At 38.0% G+C, this 19218-nt stretch overlaps 1 protein-coding gene across 4 annotated transcripts in view; it reads left to right on the plus strand.

Annotated features, from left to right (window-relative positions):
* The window catches only part of CFAP54 (cilia and flagella associated protein 54), a 499063-nt gene that overhangs the window by 345827 nt on the left and 134018 nt on the right, over positions 1 to 19218 (plus strand). For all 4 annotated transcript variants that reach the window (XM_049884120.1, XM_049884121.1, XM_049884122.1 and 1 more), the window contains 2 exons: positions 15893 to 15991; positions 16532 to 16673. In XM_049884120.1, the coding sequence (XP_049740077.1) occupies positions 15893 to 15991; positions 16532 to 16673 (241 nt within the window). The remainder of the gene's footprint in view (positions 1 to 15892; positions 15992 to 16531; positions 16674 to 19218) is intronic.

Genomic DNA, 19218 nt, shown 5'->3' on the forward strand with positions numbered 1-19218 from the left:
ATTTAGGGTTAAGAAATATCTTGGGTTGATGGGACTGTGAACAACTATGGTTGGAAAAGGTGACATTCAAGGTGGGACCTAATGGAAGGGGAGGAAGCCACATAAACAGTTACAGAGGTACAATCTAGAGTAAAAGATCACAGTTGCCATTGAGTTGACATTGACTCATGGTGCCTCCATGTGTGTCAGAGTAGACCTCCATAGGGTTTTTTTTTTTTTTAATTAACTTTTATTAAGCTTCAAGTGAACATTTACAAATCCAATCAGTCTGTCACATGTAAGTTTACATACATCTTACTCCCTTCTCCCACTTGCTCTCCGCTATTGAGTCAGCCCTTTCAGTCTCTCGTTTCGTGACAATTTTGCCAGCTTCCCTCTCTCTCTATCTTCCCATCCTCCCTCCAGACAAGAGTTGCTAACACAGTCTCAAGTGTCCACCTGATATAATTAGCTCACTCTTCATCAGCATCTCTCTCCCCCCTGCTGACCAGTCCCTTTCATGTCTGATGAGTTGTCTTCGGGGATGGTTCCTGTCCTGTGCCAACAGAAGGTTTGGGGATCATGACCGCCGGGATACTTCTAGTCTCAGTCAGACCATTAAGTATGGTCTTTTTATGAGAATTTGGGGTCTGCATCCCACTGATCTCCTGCTCCCTCAGGAGTTCTCTGTTATGCTCCCTGACAGGGCAGTCATCGACTGTGGCCGGGCACCAACTAGTTCTTCTGGTCTCAGGATGATGTAGGTCTCTGGTTCATGTGGCCCTTTGTGTCTCTTGGGCTCTTAGTTGTCGTGTGACCTTGGTGTTCTTCATTTTCCTTTGCTCCAGGTGGGTTGAGACCAATTGATGCATCTTAGATGGCCGCTTGTTAGCATTTAAGACCCCGGACACCACATTTCAAAGTGGGATGCAGAATGTTTTCATAATAGAATTATTTTGCCAATTGACTTAGAAGTCCCCTCAAACCATGTTCCCCAGGCCCCCGCCCCTGCTCCGCTGGCCTTTGAAGCATTCATTTTATCCCAGAAACTTCTTTGCTTTTAATCCAGTCCAACTGAGCTGACCTTCCATGTATTGAGTGTTGTCTTTCCCTTCACCTAAAACAGTTCTTATCTACTGATTAATCAATAAAAAACCCTCTCCCATCCTCCCTCCCTCCCCCCCTCGTAACCACAAAAGTATGTGTCCTTCTCAGTTTATACTATTTCTCAAGATCTTATAATAGTGGTCTTATACAATATTTGTCCTTTTGCCTCTGACTAATTTCGCTCAGCATAATGCCTTCCAGGTTCCTCCATGTTATGAAATGTTTCACAGATTTGTCATTGTTCTTTATCGATGCGTAGTATTCCATTGTGTGAATATACCACAATTTATTTATCCATTCTCCCATTGATGGACACCTTGGTTGCTTCCAGCTTTTTGGTATTGTAAACAGAGCTGCGATAAACATGGGTGTGCATATATCTGTTTGTGTGAAGGCTCTTGTTTCTCTAGGGTATATTCTGAGGAGTGGGATTTCTGGGTTGTATGGTAGTTCTATTTCTAACTGTTTAAGATAACGCCAGATAGATTTCCAAAGTGGTTGTACCATTTTACATTCCCACCAGCAGCGTATAAGAGTTCCAATCTCTTCGCAGCCTCTCCAACATTTATTATTTTGTGTTTTTTGGATTAATGCCAGCCTAGCTGGTGTGAGATGGAATCTCATCGTAGTTTTAATTTGCATTTCTCTAATGGCTAATGATTGGGAGCATTTTCTCATGTATCTGTTGGCTGCCTGAATATCTTCTTTAGTGAATGTGTGTTCATATCCTTTGCCCGCTTCTTGATTGGGTTGTTTGTCTTTTTGTGGTTGAGTTTTGACAGAATCATGTAGATTTGAGAGATCAGGCACTGGTCTGAGATGTCATAGCTGAAAATTCTTTCCCAGTCTGTAGGTGGTCTTTTTACTCTTTTGGTGAAGTCTTTAGATGAGCATAGGTGTTTGATTTTTAGGAGCTCCCAGTTATCTGGTTTCTCTTCATCATTTTTGGTAATGTTTTGTATTCTGTTTATGCCTTGAATTAGGGCTCCTAGTGTTGTCCCTATTTTTTCTTCCATGATCTTTATCGTTTCACTCTTTATGTTTAGGTCTTTGATCCACTTGGAGTTAGTTTTTGTGCATGGTGTGAGGTATGGGTCCTGTTTCATTTTTTTGCAAATGGATATCCAGTTATGCCAGCACCATTTGTTAAAAAGACTATCTTTTCCCCAATTAACTGACACTGGGCCTTTGTCAAATATCAGCTGCTCATACATGGATGGATTTATATCTGGGTTCTCAATTCTGTTCCATTGGTCTATGTGCCTGTTGTTGTACCAGTACCAGGCTGTTTTGACTACTGTGGCTGTATAATAGGTTCTGAAATCAGGTAGAGTGAGGCCTCCCACTTTCTTCTTCTTTTTCAGTAATGCTTTGCTTATCCGGGGCTTCTTTCCCTTCCATATGAAATTGGTGATTTGTTTCTCTATCCCCTTAAAATATGACATTGGAATTTGGATCGGAAGTGCGTTATATGTATAGATGGCTTTTGGTAGAATAGACATTTTTACTATGTTAAGTCTTCCTATCCATGAGCAGGGTATGTTTTTCCACTTAAGTATGTCGTTTTGAATTTTTTGTAGTAGAGCTTTGTAGTTTTCTTTGTATAGGTCTTTTACATCCTTGGTAAGATTTATTCCTAAGTATTTTATCTTCTTGGGGGCTACTGTGAATGGTATTGATTGGGTTATTTCCTCTTCGGTGTTCTTTTTGTTGATGTAGAGGAATCCAAGTGATTTTTGTATGTTTATTTTATAACCTGAGACTCTGCCAAACTCTTCTATTAGTTTCAGTAGTTTTCTGGAGGATTCCTTAGGGTTTTCTGTGTATAAGATCATATCATCTGCAAATAGTGATAGCTTTACTTCCTCCTTGCCAATCCGGATACCCTTTATTTCTTTGTCTAGCCTAATTACCCTGGCTAGGACTTCAAGTACAATGTTGAATAAGAGCTGTGATAAAGGGCATCCTTGTCTGGTTCCCGTTCTCAAGGGAAATGCTTTCAGGTTCTCTCCATTTAGAGTGATATTGCCTGTTGGCTTTGCATAGATGCCCTTTATTATGTTGAGGAATTTTCCTTCAATTCCTATTTTGGTAAGAGTTTTTATCATAAATGGGTGTTGAACTTTGTCAAATGCCTTTTCTGCATCAATTGATAAGATCATGTGGTTTTTGTCTTTTGTTTTATTTATGTGATGGATTACATTAATGGTTTTTCTGATATTAAACCAGCCTTGCATACCTGGTATAAATCCCACTTGATCAGGGTGAATTATTTTTTGATGTGTTGTTGGATTCTATTGGCTAGAATTTTGTTGAGGATTTTTGCATCTATGTTCATGAGGGATATAGGTCTATAATTTTCTTTTTTTGTAATGTCTTTACCTGGTTTTGGTATCAGGGAGATGGTAGCTTCATAGAATGAGTTGGGTAGTATTCCGTCATTTTCTATGCTTTGAAATACCTTCAGAAGTAGTGGTGTTAACTCTTCTCTGAAAGTTTGGTAGAACTCTGCAGTGAAGCCATGCGGGCCAGGGCTTTTTTTTGTTGGAAGTTTTTTGATTACTGTTTCAATCTCTTTTTTTGTTATGGGTCTATTTAGTTGTTCTACTTCTGAATGTGTTAGTTTAGGTAGGTAGTGTTTTTCCAAGAATTCATCCATGTCTTCTAGGTTTTCAAATTTGTTAGAGTACAATTTTTCGTAATAATCTGAAATGATTCTTTTAATTTCAGTTGGTTCTGTTGTGATGTGGTCCTTCTCGTTTCTTATTCGGGTTATTTGTTTCCTTTCCTGTATTTCTTTAGTCAGTCTAGCCAATGGTTTATCAATTTTGTTAATTTTTTCTAAGAACCAGCTTTTGGCTTTGTTAATTCTTTCAATTGTTTTTCTGTTCTTCAGCTCTAATTTTTATTATTTGTTTTCTTCTGGTGCCTGATGGGTTCTTTTGTTGCTCACTTTCTATTTGTTCAAGTTGTCGGGAGAGTTCTCTGATTTTGGCTCTTTCTTCTTTTTGTATGTGTGCATTTATCGATATAAATTGGCCTCTGAGCACTGCTTTTGCTGTGTCCCAGAGGTTTTGATAGGAAGTATTTTCATTCTCGTTGCATTCTATGAATTTCCTTATTCCCTCCTTGATGTCTTCTATAACCCAGTCTTTTTTGAGCAGGGTATTGTTCAGTTTCCAAGTATTTCATTTCTTTTCCCTGATTTTTCTGTTATTGATTTCCACTTTTATGGCCTTGTGGTCTGAGAAGATGCTTTGTAATATTTCGATGTTTTGGATTCTGCAAAGGTTTGTTTTATGACCTAATATGTGATCTATTCTAGAGAATGTTCCATGTGCACTAGAAAAAAAAGTATATTTTGCAGCAGTTGGGTGGAGAGTTCTGTTTAAGTCAGTGACGTCAAGTTGGTTGATTGCTGTAATTAGGTCTTCCGTGTCTCTATTGAGCTTCTTACTGGATGTCCTGTCCTTCTCCAAAAGTGGTGTGTTGAAGTCTCCTACAATAATTGTGGAGGTGTCTATCTCACTTTTCAATTCTGTTAAAATTTGACTTATGTATCTTGCAGCCCTGTCATTGGGTGCATAAATATTTAATATGGTTATGTCTTCCTGATCAATTGTCCCTTTTATCATTATATAGTGTCCTTCTTTATCCTTTGTGGTGGATTTAAGTCTAAAGTCTATTTTGTCAGAAATTAATATTGCTACTCCTCTTCTTTTTTGCTTATTGTTTGCTTGATATACTTTTTTCCATCCTTTGAGTTTTAGTTTGTTTGTGTCTCTAAGTCTAAGGTGTGTCTCTTGTAGGCAGCATATAGATGGATCGTGTTTCTTTATCCAGTCTGAGACTCTCTGTCTCTTTATTGGTGCATTTAGTCCATTTACATTCAGCGTAATTATAGATAAAGAAGTTTTTAGTGCTGTAATTTTGATGCCTTTTCATGTGTGTTGTTGGCAATTTCATTTTTCCACATACTTTTTGTGCTGAGACGTTTTTCTTAGTAAATTGTGAGATCCTCATTTTCATAGTGTTTGACTTTATGTTAGTTGAGTCGTTACGTTTTTCTTGGCTTTTATCTTGAGTTATGGAGTTGATATTCCTTTTTGTGGTTACCTTATTATTTACCCCTATTTTTCTAAGTAAAAACCTAACTTGTATTGTTCTATATCGCCTTGTATCACTCTCCATCTGGCAGTTCAATGCCTCCTGTATTTAGTCCCTCTTTTTGATTATTGTGATCTTTTACCTGTTGAGTTTCATGATTCCCTGTTATGTGTATTATTTTATTTATTTATTTTTTAAAATTAATCTTAATTTGTTTGTTTTTGTGATTTCCCTATTTGAGTTGATATCAGGACGTTCTGTTTTGTGACCTTGTATTGTGCTGGTACCTGATATTATTGGTTATCTGACCAAACAATCTCCTTTAGCATTTCTTGTAGCTTTGGTTTGGTTTTTGCAAATTCTCTAAACTTGTGTTTATCTGTAAATATCTTAATTTCGCCTTCATATTTCAGAGAGAGTTTTGCTGGATATATGATCCTTGGCTGGCAGTTTTTCTCCTTCAGTGCTCTGTATATGTCGTCCCATTCCCTTCTTGCCTGCATGGTTTCTGCTGAGTAGTCTGAACTTATTGATTCTCCCTTGAAGGAAACCTTTCTTTTCTCCCTGGCTGCTTTTAAAATTTTCTCTTTATCTTTGGTTTTGGCAAGTTTGATGATAATATGTCTTGGTGTTTTTCTTTTTGGATCAATCTTAAATGGGGTTCAATGAGCATCCTGGATAGATATCCTTTCGTCTTTCATGATGTCAGGGAAGTTTTGTGTCAGGAGTTCTTCAACTATTTTCTCTGTGTTTTCTGTCCCCCCTCCCTGTTCTGGGACTCCAATCACTTGCAAGTTATCCTTCTTGATGGAGTCCCACATGATTCTTAGGGTTTCTTCATTTTTTTTAATTCTTTTATCTGATTTTTTTTCAGCTATGTTGGTGTTGATTCCCTGGTCCTCCAGATGTCCCAGTCTGCATTCTAATTGCTCGAGTCTCCTCCTCTGACTTCCTATTGCATTGTCTAATTCTGTAATTTTATTGTTAATCTTTTGGATTTCTACATGCTGTCTCTCTATGGATTCTTGCAACTTGTTAATTTTTCCACTATGTTCTTGAATAATCTTTTTGAGTTCTTCAACAGTTTTATCAGTGTGTTCCTTGGCTTTTTCTGCAGTTATCCTAATTTCATTTGTGATATCTTTAAGCATTCTGTAAATTAGTTTTTTATATTCTGTATCTGATAATTCCAGGATTGTATCTTCATTTGGGAAAGATTTTGATTCTTTTGTTTGGGGTGTTGGAGAAGCTGTCATGGTCTGCTTCTTTATGTGGTTTGATATGGACTGCTGTCTCCGAGCCATCACTGGGAAACTAGTTTTTCCAGTAAATCGGCTGACTGGTATGCTGGCTCCAGGCTCTGAAAACAATCGCTGTCTCCCCGTGTTTTTTCGTTCTCCGTCTCTAAATCTGTGTTGTTCGGAGTTCATAGGTTGTTATGTATGTGATCCTCCATAGGGTTTTTAATGGCTCATGTTTTGGAAGTAGATCACCAGGCCTTTCTTCCAAGGTGCCCCTGGGTAGACTCAAACCACCAACCTTTTGTTTAGCAGCCAAGCATATTAACCATTTGCACCACCCAGGGACTCCTCAATCTAGAGCAGGGCCTCTCAAACTAAGATGCAACGATGTTTCTGGGAATCCTGTGAAAATGCAGATTCTGTAAATTAGGAATGGGATCTGAGATTTGCCATTTCTCACAAGCTCCCAGATAATGCTGCTGCTGTTGGTCTGCAGACCACACATAAGTAACAAGGATCTGGACTGAGGGAGATCATTAAGGCAGGAATAAGCTGGGTGGGTTTGAGGTACGTAGTCCCAGTTACATTTGTTTTTTATTTTTTAAATTTCAGTAGGCTTTTATATTTCATGCTAATTGAATTCTGTTCATGCTAAAAAGAAATCTTTTCGAAAATTTCAGTGTCAAATTTCTAATTTTTGAGACAGCATAAACATGATTTAAAACCTTTAGGCAAACAGACTTTTAGTCAATTGAATTATTCATATGGTAGCTGCCTTAGGTGGATAGCAGTTATTTTTTAATCTAAATGATTACAAACTAGAAAAACTTACTTTTTGTGGTGTGATAAACATGTTTATTCCCAGTGAGAGAAAAAAACACTTTGTTTTCATAGCAAGTGACAATGCAAATTAATAGAATGCTAGGATAATAATATGTCACCTTTTTGGCCTTTCCTAGAGAAGTACTTATAATTAAGAGCTTGATCAAGTTAGGATTTAAACAAAAAGAATAGTATAATTTCATACAATATAATCATTATTTTATGTATGTTGTGATCCCTGTTGGCACTGGCTAGAACCTCCTGTACAGTCTTGAATGGAAGTGGCAAGAGTGGACATCCTTGCCTTGTTCCACATGGTAGGGAAAAAACATTCAGTCTTTCACCATTAAGAATTTTATTGGCTTAGGCTTTCCAAGACAAATCTGTCTTGGAAGAAGCACAACCAGAATGCTCCTTAGAAGCAAGGATGGCGAGACTGCATCTTACATAATTTGGACATGTCACCAGGAGGGATCAGTCCCTGGAGAAGGACATTATGCTTGGTAAAGTACAGGGTCAGCAGAAAAGAGGAAGACCCTCAATGAGATGGATTAACACAGTGGCTGCAACAATGGGACTCAAGCATAGCAATGATTATGAGCATGGTGCAGGACCAGGCAGTGTTTTGTTCTGTGGTACGTAGGGTTGTTATGAGTTAGAATTGACTGGACAACAGGTTTTTGATAGATGCCCTTTATCAGGTTGAGAAATTCCCTTTTATTCCTAGTTAATTGAAATTTTTTTATCATAAATGGATGTTGCTTTGTCAAATACTTCTTCTTTATCTATTTAGATGACCATGTGGGCTTTTTTCCCCCCTTTATTCTGTTAAGATATGTATTACATTAATTGAATTTCCAATGTTAAACCAATATTACATTCCTAGGATAAATCTCACGTGGTCATGGTATCTAATCATTTTTATATGTTTCTGGATTGGTTTGGTTTGCTAATATTTTGTTGAGGACTTTTGCATCCATATTCATGAGTGATAGTGATCTAAAGTTTTCTTTTCTTGTAGTGTCTTGTCTGGCTTTGGTCTCAGAGTAATACTGACCTCATAGAATGAATTGGGAAGTATTCCCTACTCTATTTTTTGAAACAGTTTGTGAATGATTGGTATTAATTCCTTAAATGGTTGATAGAATTCACTTGTGAAGCCTTCTGAGACGAGGCCTTTCTATGTGGGAGTATTTTAAATTATAAATTGAATTTTTTTGCCTGTGGTAGGTCTATTCATATTTTCTATTTCTTTTTAACTCAGTTTTGGTAATTTGTGTCTTTCTAGGAGTTTGTCCATTTCATGTAAGTTATTGTGGTGCAGTGGATCACTTTTATATGACCTTTCTAGCCATGATCTTGTAACTCTCACCATAAGATTGGGTGGGACTATGCAAATGAGGTACTTGTGACCCATGAGAGGATTGGATAGCTTGCTAATAATGTAAATAAGGTGTATGATACCCTTTTGGGGATGGGACCATGCAAATAAGGTATATGGATCCCTAATGAAGGGTTTGGTCAGTTTTGCCATCCCTCTGGAGAGAGATGAGCTATAACACAGAAGACAGAGAGAGGCAGCAAAAGCAGCAGAACCGGGACAGAGAGGGAGAGCTGTAACACAGAAGACAATGAGAAGCAGTGACAGAGAAATAGCTGCAGCAGAACCAGGAGACTGGCAGGAGATAGCGTGGTGGGCTATCTGACCCATGGAGCAGGAAAGCTGAGCACCTTTGGGCCAAGGCTTACTGGTAGAGTGGGGTGCTTCTGGGCACTTATTGGCAGAGCTAAAAGAGCTTTGTAACACTTACTTGAGCAGGGCAGAAGCCAGGTCAAGGGGCCGAGGGCCAGAGAGAGACCTGCCTGCAGGCATGGCTGAGAAGAGGCTGTTCTGACTGAAGAACTATATCCTGAGCATTCCTGAACCTGAACTGTAACTTGTTACTTCCCTAATAAACCCCTTAACTGTGAGTATGGTCTGTGAGTTCTGTGTGGCCATTGTAATGAACTATCAAACTCAGCAGAAAAGAGTGCCATTGGAAGGACAACTGGTGTCAGAATTGGTAAAAGGTGAAGAATTGCAAGGTGAAGGCATGTCTGACCTCCACCTTATAGGAATCAGCCTTGGGCTGATGCTGATGCTGATGGTGATTCTCTCTCCCCTTCGTGAAGCTAGAGGAGGTCAGATGCCCCCACCACACCATTTTTACAGTTACCTAATTTATTAGCATAAAATTGTTCATAGTACAGGTAGTCTCCAGCTTACAATGTGTTTGAATTATAATAAACTGCACTTACAACCATCAGTGTGTCTGGAACACTGCATCTTCCTGGAAGAAAGTTATGGGAAAATGCATGCAGGGGATACTGAAAAAATTGCTGAGTTATGTGAAGCATTTGATCACTATAATATGATGAAAAAGATCAGTGAAAAAAATCATCCATATGGCAAGAATGCTGAATTTAGAACTTGATATCGTCAACGTGGAACAGTTAAGGGGAATTGACAGATCAGGACTTAATGGATTTTAAAGAGGAAAGAAATGCTGTAGAAGAAAGAAATAATGAGGAAGAGGGAGGAGAGAAATAGTCAAAAAAATTTACAGTGAAAAGATTAGCTGGGGTTTTTTTCTAAACTAAATCAGGGGCTTTGGTTGCCTGAAAACATGGACTCAAATGCTGATCGCCTTCCTAAAGTTGATAGGCAGATTTGGGAAGCATTGAGATGTTACTGTGAAATATATAAAGACAAAAAGAAAAGGACCATACAGACAACTCTCACTAATTTTCTGACTAGAAACGCTACCCCCATTCCCAGGGATAATCCAGATGATCCAGAACCTTCCACAAGTGGAGTTATTACCGAAACTGACACAATGCCAGTGTCGTCCAACTCTTCAATGTCACAGTAAATTTTTATGATTTGTGTATTTTTTGTATATGTATTAAAATATATCTGTAAGTTTATATGTAATATTTCCAACCTCCAAAGGCAAAAAAAAAAGATCAAATTTATAAAGATACTGATAATAAAAGGCAATAATAATGAAAACTAAAAAAAATGAGGTATTTGACTTACATCAGAACTGCTTTACAACAGTCATCAGAACAGAACCCATCATCAGTCGGGAACTACCTATAATTCTTTTAATTCTTGTAGGATTGGTAATGGTGTCACCTCTTTCAATCCTGATTTTTGGTCAAACTAGTGGTTTGAGAATTTTGATCTTTTTAAAGAACTGACTTTTAGCTTTGTTATTTTTTTCCATTGTTTTTCTGGTTTCTATTTCATTGATGTCCGTTCTGATTGCTTTGAGTTTAGTTTGTCCTTCTTTTTCTGGTTTCTTAAGGTAGTAGCTTAAGCAAGTGATTGGAGATCTTCTTTTCTAATATAGACCATCATCTGACAGATTTACACTCAATAAAGGAAAGGAGAGACAAATCAGATGACCGTTTCAATAAACAGAAAAAATATTTGGCAAAACTGCATACTCATTTATGATAAGAAAAAAACTTTCATAAAGCTATAAATTTTCTTTAAGCACTGTTATAGATGCATTGGATAAATTTTAGTATGCTATGTTTTCAAATTTATTTGTTCAAATTATTTTCTAATTTCTCTTGTGATTTCTTCTTTGATCCATTGCTAATCAGTATCAAGTTGTTTAATTTCCAAATATATGGGGATTTCTCAAACTCTTTCTTTTCTTGATTTCTAATTTAATTCCATTGTGGCTGGAGAACATACTTTGTATATTTTCACTGCTAAATTCATTGAGACTTGTTTTATGAGCTAACAACGTTTATCATAGAGAATACTCTGTATGTACTTGAAAAGAATGTTCATTCTCCTGCTGCTGGGTAGTATTCAATAGATATCAGTTAGGCCAAGTTGGTTGACAGTGCTCAGGTTTTCTGTATCCTTGCTGATTTTCTGTCTAGTTATCTTTTCAAATATACATTTATTTTTATACAATATTTGTAATATAACAGTGGTTAAGATCTTGGCTGCTAACCAAAAGGTTAGCAGTTCGAATCCGCCAGCTGCTCCTTATAATCCCTGTGGGACATTTCTACCCTGTCCTATGGGGTTGCTATGAGTCAGAATCAACCCCAAGGCAGTGGGTATGGGTAATGTAATGTAGCATAAGATAATGTAATATAATTGATATAAGTAATATATTTGACGTGATTAATGTATATTATCTGAGAACAGTTAAGCTGTTCAATTCTGTAGCATTGACTTTCTTATGTTTAAAAACTAAAAAAAATGTGTGTTTGTATATACCTATGGCAAAAAAGTCCATATTCATTGTTTATCTTTGCCATTCTGTGGAATTTTATGAGAACATTGTCCCTTTAATATTTTCCCAGTCAGAAAGATGATAGCTTATGTTATTGTCGGTGTTGAATGCCATTGACTCGGTTCCCACTCATAGCAACCCTATGTACAACAGAACAAAACACTGCCCAATCCGGCACCATCCTCACAATCCATGCTGTTTGAGTCCATTGTTGCAGCCACTGTGTCAGCCCATCTTGCTGAGGGGCTTCCTCTTTGTCACTGAGCCTCTAATTTACCAAGCATGATATCCTTTTCCAGGGACTGGTCTCTCCTGATAACATGTCCAAAGCATGTGAGACGAAGTATCGCCATCCTCACTTCTAAGGAGAATTCTAGCTCTAGTTCTTCCAAAACAGATTTGTTCTTTCTTCCGCCAGTCCATGGTGTGTTCATTATTCTTCGTCAACACCATGATCCAAAGGCAGCAATTCTTCAGTCTTCCTGATTCATTGTCCAGCTTTCGCATGTGTACGAGGTGATTGAAAATATCATAGCTTGGGTCAGGTGCATCTTAGTCCTCCAAGTGACATCTTTGGTTTTCAACACTTTCAAGAGGTCTTTGCAGCAAATTTACCCAATATGTCATTTGATTTCTTGACTGCTGCATCAACAGGTGTTGATTGTGGATCCAAGTAAACTGAACTCCTTGACAAGTTCAGTCTTTTCTCCCATTATCATGATGTTGCTTATTGGTTCAGTTTTGAGGATTTTTGTTTTCTTTATGTTAAGGCATAATCCATACTGAAGGCTGTAGTTTTTGATCTTCATCAGTAAGTGCTTCAAGTCCTCTTCACTTTCAGCAAGCAAGTTTGTGTCATCTGCATAGTACAGGTTGTTAATGAGTCTTCCTCCAACTTCTTCATATAGCCCAGCTTCCCAGATTATTTGCTCAGCATACAGATCGAATAAGTATGGTGAAAGAATACAATCCTGATGCACACCTTTCCTGACCTTAAACCACACAGTATCCCCTTGTTCTGTTCAAACGACTGCCTCTTAGTCTATGCACAGGTTTCTCATGAACACAATTAAGTGTTCTGGAATTCCCATTCTTTGCAGTGTTATCCAAAATTTGTTATGATCTGCACAGGCAAATGCCTTTGCACAGTCAGTAGAACACAAGTAAACATCTTCCTGGTATTCTCTGCTTTCAGCCAAGATTCATCTGATATCAGCAATGATATCCCTCGTTCCACATCCAGCTTGAATTTCTGGCAGCTCCCTGTCAATGTACTGCTACAAGTGCTTTTTTTTTTTTAATTATTTTTTATTATGCTTTTTTTTTTTTTTTACAAATCAAGTCAGTTTCTCATACAAAAATTTACATACACCTTGCTATACACTCCTAATTACTCTCCCTCTAATGAGATGCACAGTACTTCCCTCCGCTCTCTCTCCTTGTGCCCATTTGGGTAGTTTCTGGCCCCCTCTGCCTTCTCATCTCCCCTCTAGACAGGAGATGCCAACATTGCCTCATGTGTCCACTCGATCCAAGAAGCTCGTTCTTCACCAGTATCATTTTCCATCCCCTATTCCAGTCCTTTTTTTTTTTTTTTTTATTCCAGTCCAATCCCTGTCTGAAGAGTTCGCTTTGGGAATAGTTCCTGCCCTGAGCAAACAGAAGGTCTGGGGTCCATGGCCTCCGGGGTCCCTCCAGTCCCAGTCTGACCATTAAGTCTGGTCTTTTTACAAGAATTTGGGATCTGCTTCCCACTGCTCTCCTGCTCCCTCAGGGTTGCTCTGTGGAGTTCCCTGTCAGGGCAGTCATCGGTACAATTGCTTTCGAATGCTCTTCAGCAAAATTTTACTTGCATGTGATATTAATGATGTTGACAGACCATGCATCTGTCAGTTCGTCATACTATGGTGGCTTGTGTGTTGTTGTGATATGAAAGCTTTGCCACCGGTATTTCAGATACCATCATGGTCATCCTTGGTTGACAGGTTTCAGTGGAGCTTCCAGACTAAGACTAGGAAAAAGGACCTGGCAGCCTACTTCTGAAAAAATCGGCCAGTTAAAACCTTATAAATAGCAGCGATATTAATGATATTGTTTGATTATTTCTGCCTTCTGTTGGATCACCTTTCTTTGGAATGGTCATAAATATAAATCTCTTCCAGTTGGTTGGCCAAGTAGCTGTCTTCCAAATTTCTTGACATAGACAAGTGAGTGCTTCCAGTGTTGCACTCATTTGTTGAAATATCTCAATTTGTATTCTGTCAAATCCTGGAGCCTTGTTTTTTGCCAATGCCTTCAGTGCAACTTGCACTTCTTCCTTCAGTACCATCCATTCTTTGATCATATGCTACCTCCTGAAATGGTTGAACGTCGACCAATTCTTTTTGGTACAGTGACTCTGTATACCTTCCATCTTCTTTTGATGTTTCCTGCATAGCTCAATATTTTGCCCATAGACTCCTCCAATATTGCAACTTGGAGCTTGAATTTTTTCTTCAATTCTTTCAGCTACAGAATTGCCAAGCATGCTCTTTCCTTTTGGTTTTCTAACTCCAGGTCTTTGCACGTTTCATTGTAATACTTTACTTTGTCTTCTCAAGCCGTGCTTTGAAATCTTCCATTCAGTTCTTTTATTTCATCATTGCTTCCTTTTGTTTTAGCTATTCTACATTCAAGAGCAAGTTTTAGAGTCTCTTCTGACATCCATTTTGGTCTTTTTTTTTTCTTTTCCAGGCTTTTTCATGACCTCTTACTTTCTTCATGTGTGATGTCCTTAATGTCCTTCCACAACTTGTTTGGTCTTCGGTCATTAGTGTTCATTGCATGAAATCTATTCAGTTTTTGTGGTGTTTTAGGTGAAAGTTTACACTGCAAAGTAGTTCCTCATGCAAATTGTTTTGTGACATTGGTTGCATTCCCTACAATGTGTCAACACTCTTCCTCTTTCCCTTTACACCTCAGGTTACCCATGTCCATTCCTCCAAGTTTCCTGTCCCTTCCTGCCTTCTCATCTTTGCTTTTGGGCAGATGTTTCCCATTAGGTCTCCTATACTTGATTGAACTAAGAAGCATGTTCCCCATGTGTGTTATTATTTGTTTTATAGGCCTGTCTAATCTTTGGTTGAAAGGTAGACTTCAGGAGTGGCTTCAGTTCTGAGTCAGCAGGTTGTCCAGGGGCCATAGTTTCTTTAAATCTATTCTTGAGACGGTCTCTAAATTCAGGTGGGATATACTCAAGTGTGTACTTTGGCTCTCTGGATTTGTTTTAATTTTCTTCAGCTTCAACTTGAACTTGCATATGAGCAATTGGTGGTCCATTCCACAGTCATCCTCTGGCTTTGTTCTGACTGATGATATTGAGCCCAGATGTAGTTAATTTGATTCCAGTATATTCCGTCCAACAAGGTCCATGTGTGTAGTCCGTGAAAAAAGATATTTGCAGTGAATAACTCGTTGGTCTTGCGAAATTCTATCACACGATCTCTGGCATCATTTCTATCACCTAGGCCGCATTTTCCAACTATCGATCATTCTTTGTTTCCGATTTTCACATTCCAATCGCCAGTAATCATCAATGCATCTCGATTGCAGGTTTGATCAATTTCAGACTACAGAAGTTGGTAAAAATCAATTCCTTCATGTTTGGCATTAGTGGTTAGTGTTTCAATTTGAATAATAATGGCATTAACTGGTCTTCCTAATTAGACATATGGATATTATTCTATCACTGACAGTCTTGTACTTTAGTATAGATCTTAAAATGTTCCTTTCGATAATCAGTGTGATGCCATTCCTCTTCAATTTTTCATTCCCGGCATAGTGGACCCAATGATTGCCTGATTCAAAATGGCCAAAGCTATCAAAAATCATTAGGTAATATTCTGATTTCTGACATCTTTACATACAATATATTCAATTTACAGGTGTTTTATTAAAATTACATTTGACTTTTATTAAAATGCCATTTTTATGTATTTAGTTATTACGCAAATAATGCAAGCTATTTATAAAACAGATAAAAAATTATTTAATCGCTCTTAAAATTTATGGATAGCCACTGTTAATAATTTTTTTTGCTTATATTTACAGGTAATATGTGTGTATATATTTTCTTAAAAACTAGGATCATACTTTGCATATTGTTTTGTAACCTGTACTTTTCTTTCCTCAATATATTTTGAACCTCTTTTCATGTCAATAGTTGCATCATTATTCTTAATAGCTCCATAATATTCCATTAAAATGCCATCTTGAGAAGATAAGAAAATTTATGATAAATCTTTATGATGTCTTTACCTGCTGTTAGTTATACCTTTTACTATATATATTTAGGTTCCTTCCAGAAGGCAGAGTTCTATTAAAGACCCAGCATTAAGTAAATTTGAAATGTACAGTGCCTTGGCCTGGATTGCAATAAGAGCTGCTGCACAGGTTGGTGTGATTTATTTTGAATCTTATTTTTTGCTGTCATATTTGTATGCTCTGCCTACCAGCTGTCAGGACAACACAATACGTCTATACAAGAGAACGGAAAGTTTCACATTCTTTGGGATATGTGCCAATTATGTTTCTTTGGAAAGGTTAGAAACGCACTTTGTATGTGAGGTGTTTTTAATCTCTATTAGCCAGACCTGACTGTTTGTTTCAGCTTTTTAAAAATGAAAATATTGGCAGATACACATGTGCACATATTTGACATTTTGGCAAATATCTGTCATAGCTAGGTGAGGTAGTCTATTTAAAGTGACTTAGGCATTAATTAAATTGTCAACAGTAATGATTTGTTTGACTATGATATATACCACATGTCAGGGAATCACATACTGTTTTTCAGGTTGTCTTTATTTTTTTCTTCCAAAGTATATTGAATATTATCTTACGCATTCAACTTTTTCGTATTATTTGCCGAATGTATAACCCACGAATCAGAAATCTTATACTTACGAATTGTTATTTATGCATCAATCGTAGGTCAGTGAAGCTGTGCTGGCAATTAATCTGCTTATTGGAAAGAAGAATGCTAAAACTGATAAAGTTAACCAGGTGACATTACCAACTATCCCAGAATTTGCTGCCGTGGATCTTTTATCTTCATATACAGACTATTTGCTTGGTATGTTTGAATGCCTAGGTAGACATTTTATCAACACCTGGTATTTGTAATGCATGATAAAGTTTCAAAGGTTTAACTGTGATAGTTTGTAGGGGTTTTTAGGTTGAAGAGAATAATGCTTTGGGTAGCCTCCAGCGGCAATAGGGAGTCCCTGAGCCTAGCTGCCAAAACAGGATACTCAGTCTACTACACATGTACACGCTTTACTCAGTCAGATGCTGCATTTCAGATGCAGAATTCTGTGCAAAAAGATAATTATGTTTGTTTATTTTCCAGTTTACACAGGACGAGTGTGACCTTTTGGAAATGTTTCCTTTAGGGATCTTCCCTGATACTCTAACCTAAAATGTGTATCTACTTTCACACTCTCATATGGCTCCTTATTCTTTCCCTTAGTTATTATATGTTTATATGCATGTTTATGTATATGTGTGTGTGTGTGTGTGTGTGTGTGTGTTTAACCTCTTTCTCCCTCTTTAAACTACCATAGGCTCCATGAAGGCAGAAACTTCATTATTTGATTCGGTATTTCACCTGTGAGGCCCCTGTGTGGTATAAACAGCTAACATGCTCAGCCACTAACCAAAAGGTTGGAGGCTCCAGTCCATCCAGAGGTACCTTGTAAGTGAGGTCTGGTGATCTACTTCCAGAACATCATCCATTGAAAACCCTGTGGAGCACAGTTCTACTCTGACACACATGGGGTTGCCATGACTCAGAATCAACTCAATGCGAACTGAAACTGGCTTCCATCTCTAGCAAATTATATAGTCCTTGAACATAGCAGTCATTCATATTAATATTTGTTAAATGAGTTATGTAATGAATGAGAAATTATCGGTATTTAAACTTGACCTTACTATTGTTTATGTTTTTGCTTATTTATAACTCCTTTGTTAGCTAGTAATCTATAACATAAACCTCTATGTCAGATCACTGGTTACATAAGAATTTAACATTCATTTATATGTTTGTCCATTCATTCGTTTGAAAAATATTGAGGGCTTCTTATGTGCTAAGCACTATGATAGGTGCTAAGAAGCAAGACACTAGAGTTTTTTTTTTATTATTAACTTTTATTGAGCTTCAGGTGAACGTTTACAAATCAAGTCAGATTGTCACATATAAGTTTATATACACCTTACTCCATACTCCCACTTGCTCTCCCCCTAATGAGTCAGCCCTTCCAGTCTCTCCTTTCGTGACAATTTTGACAGCTTCCAGCTCTCTCTATCCTCCCATCCCCCCTCCAGACATGAGATGCTAACACAGTCTCAAGTGTCCACCTGATATAATTAGCTCACTCTTCATCAGCATCTCTCTCCTACCCACTGTCCAGTCCCTTTCATGTCTGATGAGTTGTCTTCGGGAATGGTTCCTGTCCTGTGCCAACAGAAGGTTTGGGGACCATGACCGCCGGGATTCCTCTAGTCTCAGTCAGACCATTAAGTATGGTCTTTTTGTGAGAATTTGGGGTCTGCATCCCACTGATCTCCTGCTCCCTCAGGGGTTCTCTGTTGTGCTCCCTGTCAGGGCAGTCATCGGTTGTGGCTGGGTGCCAACTAGTTCTTCTGGTCTCGGGATGATGTAGGTCTCTGGTTCATGTGGCCCTTTCTGTCTCTTGGGCTCTTAGTTATCATGTGACCTTGGTGTTCTTCATTTTCCTTTGATCCAGGTGGGTTGAGACCAATCGATGCATCTTAGATGGCCGCTTGTTAGCATTTAAGACCTCAGATGCCACATTGCAAAGTGGGATGCAGAATGTTTTCATAATAGAATTATTTTGCCAAATGACTTAGAGGTTCCCTTAAACCATGGTCCCCAAACCCCTGCCCTTGCTCCGCTGACCTTTGAAGCATTCAGTTTGTCCCAGAAACTTCTTTGCTTTTGGACCAGTCCAGCTGAGCTGACCTTCCATGTATTGAGTATTGTCCTTCCCTTCACCTAAAGCAGTTCTTATCTACTAGTTAATCAGTGAAAAACCCTCTCCCACCCTCCCTCCCTCCCCGCCTCATAACCACAAAAGTATGTGTTCTTCTCAGTTTATACTATTTCTCAAGATCTTATAATAGTGGTCATATACAATATTTGTCCTTTTGCCTCTGACTAATTTCGCTCAGCATAATGCCTTCCAGGTTCCTCCATGTTATGAAATGTTTCATAGATTCATCACTGTTCTTTATTGATGCGTAGTATTCCATTGTGTGAATATACCACAATTTATTTAACCATTCATCCGTTGATGGACACCTTGGTTGCTTCCAGCTTTTTGCTATTGTAAACAGAGCTGCAATAAACATGGGTGTGCATATATCTGTTTGTGTGAAGGCTCTTATTTCTCTAGGGTGTATTCCGAGGAGTGGGATTTCTGGGTTGTATGGTAGTTCTATTTCTAACTGTTTAAGATAACACCAGATAGATTTCTAAAGTGGTTGTACCATTTTACATTCCCACCAGCAGTGTATAAGAGTTCCAATCTCTTCGCAGCCTCTCCAACATTTATTATTTTGTGTTTTTTTGATTAATGCCAGCCTTGTTGGAGTGA

This window comes from Elephas maximus, chromosome 4 (genome assembly GCF_024166365.1).
Source record: "Elephas maximus indicus isolate mEleMax1 chromosome 4, mEleMax1 primary haplotype, whole genome shotgun sequence".
NCBI lineage: Eukaryota > Metazoa > Chordata > Mammalia > Proboscidea > Elephantidae > Elephas > Elephas maximus.